The sequence below is a fragment of the Leuciscus leuciscus genome (assembly GCF_965113295.1).
Source record: "Leuciscus leuciscus genome assembly, chromosome: 14".
NCBI lineage: Eukaryota > Metazoa > Chordata > Actinopteri > Cypriniformes > Leuciscidae > Leuciscus > Leuciscus leuciscus.
In genome coordinates, this window is record NC_138738.1 from 15,071,435 (window position 1) to 15,085,788 (window position 14,354).

Here is a 14,354-nt window from a genome sequence, read left to right on the forward strand (position 1 = left end):
GTTTCCCAAGTGTTTCAGCAGAAAACGAAAGGCTGGACATGTTTGGCAAACTGATGCAAAATATTTATTACAATTCTTTTCTCCGATCTTTTCATTGTGATGCAGTCGTTTATGCCTGCTTTGTCTCATACAGATAAACCCATACAGGACACCTTTCATCTTCTCAAATCTGTAAATAATGTTATCAAAATAATCTTAATCTTCCAAAACTCACAATTTTTTATTCTTATATTTTTTTTTACAATCCACCCTGAATATCAAGGCTGCAGAAACAATATAATGCAAACAAAAGAAGAAGAAAAAAAAAACTATTTATGTGGGAATTTTTACAGCTGTACCAAAATTAAAAAAGAAACTTAAATCTGTGATAAAGCAATTTTATACCCTATCAGCAAAAACAAGGTACAAAAAAAGGAGATGCACAATTTACACCAGCAGTCCCTCATGAAATAAAGAACTTTTAAAGATGGATCTCTACTTCACTGCCAGCAGCAGGGATAGAACTCAGCTCCCAAAATGAACCTCAAATGAACTGTTTAAGGAACAACATAGCAGAACAAAATGTGCAAGCCATCTTACTGAATCGCTCAAAGAAAGTTCAGTCATTACAAACCAGACATCAGATTAATTCCTGCATTGTAAACATTACATAAGCCCCAATAATGTTTAATGCCTTCTATTCCATTGGGTAGATTTTATTTGGGATTTGTGAGGGAATAAGTTCTTTTGTTTACTGAATACCCCTTATCAATCCACATGCAATGAATGTAAAGCTTTTGAAAATGATTGCCACAGCACGAGAACGCTTTGTATAGAACTCTGAAGTGTTCAGGATTTCAATATGGTTTAAATCAAACAGCTTTTAGGTTATTCAGAAAAAAAACAAAAAACTTTATACCATGGATGGGCAAGAAAGAAGACAGTCGGTTTATGATTTTTTGAACTTCAATTTTTCCAAAACAGAACCCAACATTAGTGAACTGAACATCTGTATGTTCATCTGGCGTACCAGAACTCAACATAAACATAGACCCTTCCATCCAAACTTTACCTTTATTCAAAAACCAGCTCCCAACATACTCTTCCGCAACTAACTTTTAAACAAGCTTTAAGGTTTTTTCTCACATGTGTACTTGGCAGACATATGAAATCAGGTATATTAGTATGATTCTGCAGAATGAGAAGCGTGAAAATGAGCAGGGTTTGCTGAAACTGGAGCCAGAAATGGACTGATGTTCTAGCTGCCAGACTGCATGTGACAGTCCTTTCAGTGTTGCTTTAGTTCTTCCTTGCTGCAGGGATGACTGGCTTGAGTTCATTTCTATGAGGGACTGAGAGCAACGTCGCAGTCAGCGGCTCACAATGATTGTTTCATCTTAACACTAATGCTACGAATTGTTTTCGCGAAAAGAAAAAGAAAAAATCTTTTAGAAAGGTGTCAAAGCCATTTTATAGAACATTCAGAATGATGTCATATTTCACGTTAAATCACGGTTATAATTGGTGTTATTATTATGAATTAGTCTTTTTCCCAAGCAAAACAAAAAAGATCTGGTGGAGGGGTGCATGTGGCTTTCTTTGACATTTCTAGTTCAGGATAAAGAACAAAAAGCAGACAAGGAGAGAAAAGAGGGGGGGATCAAACAAAGACATCGCCTATGAGGTGACAAGTGATTTCTTTTTCTCTCCGCCTGGGATATGACCGATGTTCCTTGTCCATGAAAAGAATCTTTTCTCTCTTCTTTTAGTTTGAAATAACTGGGTGTGATGAAGACAGATTGAGAGAAAGGGAAATGTGGGAGTGGTGTTTAAAGCCACATTAGGTATCATCATCATCGGAGGTCTGGCTGCTACTGCTCGTCTCAGATTCGGAGCCCTCTTCCAGGCCAGGGTTTGGGGTGTTCCTCCAGGTTAGCAGGGCCACACTACGTGGCTTTAAGAGCACACCATTACGCCCAAAACCAATCTTCTTCATCTGACACAAAACACACACACAGTCACTCAGGAAGTTAACTATAAATGTCCATGATGCACTTAATTTTAAACAAAGAATAAACTAAAAATAAAAGTGACACTATATGCATTTCCCATACCTGTTCAGTTTTAGCTTGAAACTCTTTGAGTTCGTCTTCAGTGAGGGGCTGGAAGTTGTCATCATTTTCTGGGTATTCTTGCCATCCCATAGCCTTCAGCAACCTGTCAGAGAGGATCCACATGTGTGAATATGTGGATTACGGATGTTGTCTTTGTGGGCAGATCAATTTGCGGCTCTTTTTAAAAACCTAGCGCGCTACCTATGGAGGTAGCATTACATCTTAAGTGTGCTTCCAAATGATCAAAGATACATAGTTTCAAAAAATGATAAGGTGGCATTGAAAGTATCCTTCATGAGGAAATCAAATCTCAAATAAACTGCAATGAACTGAGTGAAACAAATTTATTGTGGTTGAAACAAGGGAAATTTGCTTGCAAATAAGCTTCTTTTTTTTTTTATTAATGTAATGCATTAAGATAAAAAAAAGATTTATTCTATTATCAGAAAAGTAAAAATGCATTATATTATCATAAAATTAAAAACTGTATTTTTATGCTTTTAATTTAATTTTGCAGCGCTAGCTTGGCAACATGCTAACAGCCAACTTGTGAACTCAATTGTCTTCCACATGCACGGGAAGTGCTATTTGTATGATATATGTAGTTGCCCAATGCCCATGTAAAGCATTCCAGATCAGTCACTTGAGACGTACCATTTAAGATATTAGAAGTAATTTGCACATGTAGACGGAACACTAGGTTTTGGACCTGAGCTTATATTTGTCTGATGTGTTGAAGTGTTTGTGTATGAGATTGCTCTGACCTGTGTTCCGCCTCCAGAGAGCTGGACAAGTGCTCTGGGTCTGAGTCACTGAGAGAGTGGGAGATGCCGTTCTCATGACTCTCTCCAAACTCTTTTGGTTCAGGGGTGCTTCCCTCTCCCTAAACACAAAGATAAATTACAAACAGAGGCTTTAGCAAACACAAATATGAGGCAGAATAAAAAAATCAATCAACTGCTCAGTGCAGTGTTGTTATTGTTAACTAAAACTATACATACAATTTAAATATTAGATGAAAAACTAAGCGCTAAACGAAATTTAGAAATGTTTTGGAAACTAACTGAAATGACATTTTTAAAACTAAAATAAAAATAAGTGTGTAATAAAAAGCCTAGAAAAAGTCACATTAAAAAAATATAATTAAAATGAGAACTAGAAACAAAAACAAGATAATTCAAAACATTAATACATGCTATAATATATAAATAATATTAAAATGACTGGCTTAGTGAACTCAAACTGAAACCATGAAAATAAGCAATAACTAATGCATAATATTCAAGCAGAAAAATACAATAATCATTCATATTGAATAGCTGTTGTGAAAAACTAGTGGCCGATGGCTAATATAATGCCAAAAAATGTAACTGATGTAAGCGCGAATATCTGCGCCAATCTTAAAATGAGCAAATGAATCTGCTTATTACTACAGCTAACAGACAGCAGATCAGAGATGAAAACATCTGCACCTCTGCTGGAGCTCCTGGGCTGTGGCAGTCACTCATATCCCCGTTTCTCTCATCCTTTAGTCCACGCAGGAACTCACTCTTACGGTCTGTGCTGCGGCGCATCAGTTTTAGCCTTGAGGGGGTGATGTCTATGGGAGGGGTGGTGCTGGAGGGCGGCTATGGAGGGAGGGAGAGAGAGATGGAAAGATAAATATAAATGCTGAGTAAGCAGACATGTTGATTATTGATATTCTCCTATGGATAAACATGATAACATTCTGATGTTTAATGAATATTGGAGAATGCAGAAATGATGTAGTAAACATTTTTCGTTCAATCACCATCTGTTTGTGTATTTGGCACATGTCCACATTGTACAATGATACAAGGCAAGAATTTGTTGACATGAAGCCAACCACTATCATATTATTTAGGAATATCAGGTACCAGTTCCTCACTGGCAAGAGATTAAAAGGAACTTGGTACATTTTTATATGTTGATAATATTTAACTTGATGGGTGGAACAACAAAGATAAGAAACTGATGTTAATTCTCCATGCAACTAGCACAAAGGCTACAAGAAAACGGAGCCACATATGTGATGGAATCTTTAAAGACCCAGACAGAAGAATCTTTTAGAATATGGAGTAAATGGACTGAATACATTAAACCTATCAAATCAGACTTCTATTGATTTGGAAAAAGGTGTTTATTGAACGGTAAATGGTTTGCAGTGTAGTTCCTTTAATGCCGGGTTCAGACTACACGATATCAGCCCGAGTTTCGAGGGTATTCGTAGATGACAATTGGGCGTCAGGAAGCAAGAATAAACCATTTTATCTTTTATAGTGTTTCATAGTGGACGACAACCGACACCGCATCTGTGACACTTTACGACGTCCTGAGAGAAAGACTAGCATGTTTTACTTAATTTTTTCCAGTCCTTCAGGATGGGTTCTGTCACATCTGTGACGTTGACCAATAGGAGCTCTTTCGTACAGCTTTTAAACATGGCGAAACGAAAGAGAGATGGGTGCTGCCTGGTGGAACTATGCGTCGGTTAGGAACCTGGGTGTGCTCTTTGATACCAATCTTTCATTTGAAAGTCACGTGTCTAGTATCTGTAAAACCGCATTTTTCCATCTTAAAAATATATCTAAATTACGTCATATGCTCTCATTGACAAATGCAGAACAATTAGTCCATGCGTTCATGACATCAAAGCTAGATTATTGTAATGCTATTACGGGTGGTTGCCCTGCACGCTTAATAAACAAATTACAGCTGGTCCAAAACGCAGCAGCTCGAGTTCTTACCAGAACCAGGAAGTATGACCATATTAGCCCGGTTCTGTCAACTCTGCACTGGCTCCCTATTAAACATCGTATACATTTTTAAATATTGCTGATTACTTACAAAGCACTAAATGGTTTAGCTCCCCAGTACTTGAGCGAGCTCTTAACGCATTATAGTCCTTCACGTCTATTGCGATCTCAAATTCCAGCCAGTTGATAATACCTAGAATATCAAAATCGACTGCTGGCGGAAGATCCTTTTCCTATTTAGCACCGAAACTTTGGAACAGTCTTCCTAACATTGTCCGGGAAATGTCCTGAAATGTCAACTAGGCTCTTCCCTGTGAAGGCCTCCCTCCCCTCCCTTTACCTCTCTACAGATAAAGCGTTGTCAGGATAATTCCGGTTTGCGTGGCTACAAAAAAAATTCTGTATTATAAATTAAGGCCAGACAAGAAGTATGTTGAGGGTTGATTTGTAGGGAAGGACTACACGCCTGCGCACATATATTCACATATACATGCATACCTAGACTGAACTCGCATGTGCACGCCATCTGCGTTCTCACTGGTTTGCGTTTTTGAAGTTTGCACAGAAAGAACTTCAGAGTTTTCTGTTATAACAGTGTCATGTTAGCCAAGTTAATAACTAATGATCGTTGCGACGGAAGTGAATCAATCAAACTAACTTTAGCTGAACAATAACTTTATTCTAGAGCTGCTATAAAGCCAAAACAATCTCTGTTACTTTAATTTCCTATTATCACTGTAAAGCTGCTTTGGAACAATCTACATTGTTAAAAGCACTATATAAATGAAGATGACTTGACTTGACTATGCAATGGAGGACAGCTTTTTGGAACTATGGCAACAATACTCCATACTGTCCTCTTTATCCAATCCTGGAACGTGTCCAGTGTTGGGTTTCACTTCGGTAGCCATTGTTTGTTTACGCTCTTGTTTCTGGAAGTTAGTCGCTAGTTCTGCCTTCTTGATGACATCACTCATGTTGTTAACCTTTTCACACGTAAATTTAAAATATTCAGGCTGACCCCCAAGCGTGAGTTTTTCAAGGCCACCGTTATTTAGAATGTTTCCCTTTATTGTTTCCATGGTGACGGATCATTGCTTGTAACGTGACACACTGCAGCCACAAGAGCGCTGAATGAATGATGATCTGCTTTTATATAATTTTTCCTTTTAATTCAAAATATTCACAAATTTGTTAGGTATAGCATGAAATATCTGATATCCCAATTGTCAAAAATGTGCAAGTGGATGCGTTTTGTTGTTTAAACACACCTTTATAACAATCGTTATTAGTTGGGCTATATCATAGACAGTATATAAACTGGACACAGCGACCCCATTGGATTCAACGGAAAAAAATGAAGTCAATTAGAACAACTAACTTCCTGATGGTCGAGCGTACTGCGCAGACTCAAACTGAGCTTGACGACGTAGATGTGACGTGAGCAACCCGTCGGTCTTCTAGTAGCTGTGCCGAGAGAAATCTGAATCATTCCCTTCCGAAACTTGCAGAGACGGAGAGTGTGAGTAGGAGGTGTCCATGAGCTAGGAGCAGGAGTAACTTGTGCTAAGTATTCTGATTAATTACTTTGTCATTTTGCCTCCACGTCCCCGCGAGCTTCTCCTCCTGTCCATACGGTAATCTCTCTACTGTGCGACAGAGAGTCGCGTGGTTATGACACAATCGTTAGCCTATTTTTACAAAAACTGCTTCTACGGGGCCATAACGTAAGATACAAGGTAATGGAGCCTTTTATACATTTTCGTGTTTCTTTAGAAATAAATAATGGACAAATGGAGTCTTTAAACGCCTTAGATGTAAAGTTATTCGCTGTCAAAGTGACGCCAAAATGAATGGGAGTCAATGGGATGCTAACAGCAGGTGATGGTCCGCTAGCCAATGGCGGCGCCCGGGGAAACTTCAAAATAATATAAAACCCTGCCCCCCTGAGCTATATGCGCCATGTTAGTTTGTGCCCTAGTACATGGAATCGGATCTGTTGGATTTACAAAACGTGAATTCAACCACTTCTCCCGAAATACATGAAAGTAAGAATAGAGTCAACTTTAAAGTTACTTACACAATGTGTATCTGATATGAATAAAACGTGTCTAATTATAATGGAAACGATTATTATTGCCACTTCCAGACAGTGTGTATTTTACAAACTCTAAATGTATTGTTTTTTTTTAGTACTTATGTGAATTTAAATGTCTGAAACCTAAAATAAACATTATGTGGTTGAAAACTCTGAATAGTTGATATATAACAAGCTCTGTTTAAGTCCATCTCTGGCTCAGCGCCAGCCAACGCGCGGAAGCACATTTGAATTTAGAAGTTGATCACGTGATGCACTGACCGTTCTAATCACACCTCCAGGGACCAGCCATGACTGATCACACCGGTGTGATCGTACGTGTGAAAGGGTTAAAGACAGCAAGAGATGATTGGTCAGAAAGAAACTTGTTGTCTGACATGTTTCTTGTCCGTGACACAACAAAAATCAAAATCAGAGTCAAAATCACATGCTCTGACACAATGTCTATTGTAACAGACAAAAATATCATGTAGTCTGAACCTTGCATAAGAGTTTTAAGAAAGTAGCTCCCCATGTTTTACTATATAATATAGTTGCTGATAAAAACAGGGGGATGCAAGATTCATGAAATACATATCTGGTAACCATTTTGTAAACATATTAACGTCCTTGTTTTATTATAGAAATAATAATAATTATTGTACGCGTTTCTTGCATAACAAAACAATTATTGGTTCTGACTTTTTAAAATGACTCAGCTTACTGGTTTAATCACAACCTACTAATAAAAAAAAACATCCTCCATGCCTGACTTTGTCATTTTACCTCTTTAGAAGTGCCATGGGCAGGTGCACTGACGGGTGTCAGAGGTTTGGTCACAGACACAGGGCTGGTGAAGGCTGAATCCCGTCCAGAAAAATGCAAACCCACTTTAGTTTCCCTTCCATTGGGTTTCCATGGGCCTGACTATAAAAAAAGACAAAGGTTTTATTTATTAAACGAAAACGACACAATTGTCCTAATATAATAAAAACAACATTAGGAAAAAATATCACCATAAGTGATGTGATTCAATAAGCTGGTGTAACAAATTACAAACATCATGCAAGTACTATTTTCAAATCCCCTAGCTCGGTACCTTTGTGGGGGCAGTGGCAGGTTTGGGCACCAGATTCTTGTAGACACTGGGTCCAGTGATGGGGACTTTAGAACCATTGGCAGACAGAGGGCCAGCACTGGCAAAGCCAGCTGAGAAAGCAGCACTGGGGTCCTCCTTAGACACTTTCTTAATGACCAGCATCTTAGACATAGCCTGCTTAGCACTAGGGGGGTTCTCTGTAACAGAAGTTGCAAAAAAAATTTCAGAACAAACCAATAAATGTAACTATTTGAATTCTATGCAAGTGGAACATGGTGACTCGATAAACAAAAGCAACATTACCCCATACTCCTGCTGGAGTCCCGACAGCACGAGGCTGACTTGCTGGCTTTCCAGTTGTCTCTGGGTTCAAGGAGGGCTAAAATTCACATGAAAACAGAAGGCATGAATGCAAAGCAGTCAGTTCATTAAAAGGCATGTAAAGAATGACAGAACTAAACCGCTTTAATTACATAAGCAGTGAACTCATGCCTGGTAGGGGTGTGACCCCACTACACAAGTAAAACTCAAGAGGAAAAAAATTACTTACAAAATCCTCATCAACAAACTTGAGCTTGTCATCGTTGCGCTCCTCATCAGAATATCTGTCCTGATATGAGCCACCTTTCCGTGGATGAAAGTTTCCATTACGTTGTCGGTGGCCTCCTTGTCTGTCCCTTTCACCTCCACGTTTGATATGCCGAGCATGGTGGTGGTGAGGACCTTCCTGGCCCCTCGGTACCCCATGCCAGCTGGGGGTCTCCTTCCACCCTGGTCCGCCTCCCAATCCCCCCTGACTCCCCTTCGCAACACCAGAGTCTACAGAGTCATGCCTCAATAGAGATGGCTGCTGCCATCCATCACCTAAAGAGAAAATGAATAGCTATTACACATGGCAGGTCAAAAAGCAGGTTAACTCTACGTGAGGAGGAAGTTAGATGCATGTTCGGCAACCTCCAGGGGCTCTTAGTGGGTCATTGTTGAAGAAGCCATCAGAGGAGTTGTGTCTGCGACGGTTAACTCCCGGCCGGCTGTCTCCGCGGGGAAAGTGCTCTCCATGCTTCTCAAGGGGGGCAGCAGGGGACTGGAAATAAATAAATAAATAATTAAATCACACAGACATATTAAACAGACAGTTTTTACTTAAAAAATCTTATTTTAGAAAAGAATGATTAGGGTCAAGAGAACTAAGAGAGTCTTTAAGTAAAGCTGTCCAGATTTTTTTTTTTTTTTTTTAAATGCACAGGTCAATACAAAGTCAACGATCCATTACAATACCTTGGCGGACTGAGGCGTGGAGAAGTTAAGCCAGGCAGGAACAAAGTCATGCTGCGCCATTTAGGTCCAGTGTCTCCCGTCAGTGGATGGAGGCATCAAACCTCATGGCCTGAACTGACAATGCAAGCAACAAACATCATGTCACCATAATCTACTACAGCAAAAAACCTCCCATATCCCATGAATGCAAACACATTTAAAGTCATCATGAAATGGAAACTGCAATTGTGTTTTTTATTAAATATTAGTATATCTGAGTGAAACGGCTTTTTTAACTTAAAAATGTAGGGTGGGACTTGATTTTGACTGGATCCTTGTCGTTTGCTAATTTCTGCAATCGTCTCGTGTGAGTGACAGGTTGGTGGAGGGAAAGTACTGGAACTCCTCTGGCCATTGGACAACCTTATTGCCCAGCATTTGTGCCAGAGTAAACATCATCATTCTTGATGTTGTCGCGAGGAGGGGGGGAAATTAATGTTTTTGATAAAAGATTACAAGGGCATATGAAAAAATAATGATGTGTATGGATGGATCATTTATAGCAAATACTGCAATATTCCATAACTCTTTAAAAGGTGAAAAATGCAAAATGACTGTTTTCAAACAAGTTTGGAATGTACCCCCATCAGCCAAAGGTCAGGCAAACAGATAGTCTTCCCCTGAAACTCATGTCATTGGTTGAGCCAATGTTGCGGAGTCAGGCTGAAGAGAATAGGCTATGTTTTGAAAACACCACAGGGCCAGTGTTTCCACATTTCGGAGAAATCAACCTTCAAATGGCTTGCTTGCAGTTAGATTTGCATTTTAAAGGTGCTAAAAATTGCTCAATAACTTGACATATATTACTGAAAAATGTATCTTTAGAAATCACACCTGTAACAGCCCTAGGCTCTATACAGAGTGAATGAGCTGGCCAACATTTTCAAACCTATCAGAAAATGACTTGAGTGGACGGGTAGGGTTTAAGTGGAATAAATGATGGAAGAATTCTAGCATACATCACCAGAGAGAAGTCTGTCATTTTTACAGGAATATTACAACATTTTAAACTTAAAAACTGAGGTGAAAAAATGGGTAACACTTTACAATCCAAGTGGATGCTGCACACAGGAGAGACCCCGACATGATTGTAAAGCGCTTTGGGTGTACAGTAGTACTTATGAAACGCTATATAAATGCCTCATTCATTCATTTAATTCATTCACAATAAGGTTTCATTAGTTAATGAACTAATAATGAACTGCACTTAAACAGCCTTTATTAATCTTTGTTAATGTTAAGTTCAACATTTACTAATGCTTCATTATTAATCAAATGTAGTATTTGTTAACATTAGTTAATGCATTGTGAACTAACATGAACAAACAATGAACAGCTGTGTTATTAATAACTAACGTTAACAAAGATTAACAAATACAGTAACAAATGTATTGCTCATGGTTAGTTTATGTTAGTTAAATACATTAATGTTAGCAAATGAAACATTATTGTAAAGTGTTATAATTTTTTATTTTAAAATAGATTAATTACATGCCGATTTTATATTTAATGTCTTTTTTAAAGACAAGCTAGCAGCTTCTAGGTTAAACATTAAAACAAAAAACACTAACTTCTGCTTTATTTCTCTCTTGGCCTTGACATGAAAGATTTTTGTTTAGATTTATCAAAACAAACTTTAAAACAACTAGCCTAATTCTACTGAATGGCAAATTTCACATTTCATTACATACTGTAAGAGGTAGGCTAACTAATTCAGATTGCAAAATAAACAATACCAAGAAACGTTCTAGCTAAATGTTGTGGCTTCTTACCCCAGAGACAAAGGCTCTGTAGTTCGATGGCCCTGTCCTTGGCTGTGTCTGTGTAGAGGGCCCAACCAACGCACTTTCACAGGCTTTGAAGCCTCAGGACAACCGCAGCTCCTGCCACAGGCAAACTCCAGTTTCCAGGATGGTGCAAAGAAGGGGATGGAAGTGAAACTTGTGCAGCCCAAGGTGAAATTGTTAGGTGATGGAAAAGATGGTGACGTGTTTTCTTGATCAATGGCGTGTAGTTGTGGACGAGTAGTGGATGTGTTTGATCTGTAATGCCAGAGTGACTCTCCACGACACCCTTAGTTCACCGACGATGACTGTGTGCATTCAGGGCGACCGAATACAAGTCCAGTCACTTATTCTGGGGGCTTGTGGTAGCAGCACGTTGTGCCTGCTCTGACACTCAGAAACTCCTTTACGAACTCATTTTCGGCTGAAGACACACACAGCGACAAAAAAAAAAAACGGAGAGTGGGTTTGTACCACACAATGCTGGTTTGTGGAAAGTGGTGATCTGAATATATTCACCTCATCAAAACAGCGAAGGTGCTACGTCAGGGCGAAAAGGGGAGGGGGGCTGATTTGTCACATCACAATAGCTAGAAGTGCTTAATGTTATAAAGTCATGAGAATTGCTTTAGCCTTCAACAGCTCATACTTTGGATGCTTCAGTGAACCAAACAATGAAAACTTGACATCTTTAATTATCGGCCCACATGGCTGATAAATGGCTGGTGAACCAATATCACGTTAGGCTACCGAAAAAATTGGAAGTAAATATGATTTGCCTCCTAACAACACTTCCGATCTTCCAGTTCATCAAATTAGAAGAAAATTCCACAGGTGAGTAACTTGAAGCCAATTTGCACAGATTCTGGTTAAACGCGATGTACCGTGCATTGGTGATTCAAATGAAACTCGATGACAAAACACAAGCGTCCAGGTGCAAGCAAACCTTGAACATTCACTGAGAAACAACAGGTGTACTCCAGATTGTATTATTGCATGTTGGGAGATCTTGGGTCTCTTAAAATCCTGCAGTCACAAATCCAACAGGTCCTTCTTCCTCCAGATCTTCACAAATAATCTGCAGACCAACTCTGTAAAATAGCAAGCAATATTTAGATCAATTTATGTTTTTTATATAGCCTATATATTTGAAAGACAAAAATCAATGTTCATATGTCCCAAATGCTGTCTTTGAAACAACCACCAAGGCATAAAAAAGTTTGGCAGCACATTAAGCTGCCTTGACAGGTTACAAATGTGCTACAACTACTTTAAAGGAAATAAACATTCTGCTCATTATTTACTCATCCATCAGCCGCATGTTGTTCTAAACATGTACGTTTTTCTCCCTCAGAGTAAAATGCAAGATAATAGGCAGAATGACATATCTTGTAACGGTTGACTTAACGTTACACTGCATGGAATGTCTACTATTCTGCCAAAACATCTCTTTTCTCATCCTAAAACCATACAAGTTTGAAACAAGAAGAGAGAAAGTAAATTATGAAAATAAATGTGATTTTTGAATGAGCTATCCTTTTAACATGGCTAATCATCTTCTTGCCAGGGGACTTTATATGAAAAATGGCCATACATTTTCTAACTAACATTACAGTAAGATAAACAATTTGTTTGTATAACTGTTGTTTCAAACTTACAAAGTAAAGTGAGGGAAACTAAAAGCAGGGTTAAGAGTTAACTTAGCTGCAGGATTGAAGTAGAATTGACTTTGAAATATATTTGTGATAATAGCAAACTAATACTTAATATGCTCGTCCAAACGTTCTGGCGCATGCAGTAGTTCAACATACCAAGACAATTTCGCAAATTACGAGTAAATAGTAATTCGTCTTTCTACTTGCTGAACACTCGCTAGCACGGCAAAGCTAGCATAGTAGGCCATTCGATGTGTGCATAAACCTTTTAGTCCACGTTGACTGGTTAAATTTAAACTTTTCAGAGCAAAGAAACTTTTAGGCATCATTAGACGGCTACATAGGGGTGAATTATAACGACTCCGACTTGTGTCGTGGCGAAATACGTGTTGTTTTAGCCACGGCGCGAACTAGGCTAAGCTAGCATCCCGAGCAGGAATAAAGTGTTGTAAAATGGCTCCCTCTCGACACCAAACCAAACCAAATAAACATTTCGTTGCACACCTACCTTTTGATCCCTTGTCTATCCCAATAACTTAATCGAAGACAACGATGCGCCGCTTGTCAAGTCAATTTGACAGTTTGGAGGTTGTCGTATATCTGATTCTGTATTTTGTTTGTGTTTTTAATCACACTCGTTCCGACTTTGCCAATCCATCTAGCTTGTTCCTGTCTACTTCTGCACAGACGAGCTAATCGATCGCAGAGCACAGCGCGCTCGACGCGTCATAACATTCTGGCCCAGCTCAAACCAGCTTGAAAAACACAGAGGACTTTTAAAGTTTGCAACTACTCGTGAAATATATTGAGTTAAATGGTTACAAAAACGTATGTAAACAATATGGCAAAATGGGCGCAAATGCAAATTAGCTCTACAAGAAAGCTTTTCTTGAGTCCACGGTGTCTGATTTCACAGGCATTTGTACACGTGAAGTAACGAAAAAATAACCAGGTGTGCGTTGGTCTATACAAAATGCACAAAGTTGTCACCTAAATCTGAAAATGGATAGGTTTTCGTGACAATTTTGCGTTTTATATTCTGTTATATAACGTTGCACTAGCTGCTTTTTCAGAAAAATTAATAGACATTTCGAACAATATTCACAAAACATCTATTTGTAGAATCAACATTGTATGTGCATAACATACCAAATAAGGTAAACAGCACATTCCTTTTTTGTTGCACAAACAGTACGTGATGCCATTCAGTTAATAGGCCTAATGATTAAACAAATATGAAAAAAACTATTTTAATTAGGAAAATAATAATTGGATATAATAATACTTAAACAAGCCTTTATATGTGTGCTTTTCTTTGTTGTTCAGACTACATAATTGTATCAGATTGCATACATTTTGAATAATAAAATCTGATATCTCTATAGTGGATTTGAATAAGATAAATACAACAAACATAATTAATACATTTGAAGTGTGAACATGGCTATGAAAATGACCAACATCAAATAGACTTATTCGCTATCCTATTCTTTATATTACAGATATAAATCCATCTGTGCAATGATCTGTGCCAGTATTCTTCTCTTGATCT

General features: G+C 38.4%; 1 protein-coding gene across 1 annotated transcript; it reads right to left on the reverse strand.

The window, feature by feature from the left end:
• Positions 1–195: 195 nt before the first annotated feature.
• On the reverse strand, positions 196–13,608 carry gpbp1l1 (GC-rich promoter binding protein 1-like 1). The gene is made up of 12 exons (XM_082189869.1): positions 13,311–13,608; positions 11,136–12,238; positions 9,325–9,438; positions 9,001–9,130; positions 8,597–8,910; positions 8,350–8,425; positions 8,047–8,243; positions 7,734–7,874; positions 3,566–3,721; positions 2,858–2,976; positions 2,094–2,196; positions 196–1,975 (listed from the first exon to the last, which is right to left on the reverse strand). The coding sequence occupies exons 3-12, from the start codon at positions 9,382–9,384 to the stop codon at positions 1,820–1,822; spliced, it is 1,452 nt and encodes a 483-aa protein (XP_082045995.1). The 5' UTR covers positions 9,385–9,438; positions 11,136–12,238; positions 13,311–13,608; the 3' UTR covers positions 196–1,819.
• Between the last annotated feature and the right edge of the window lie 746 nt (positions 13,609–14,354).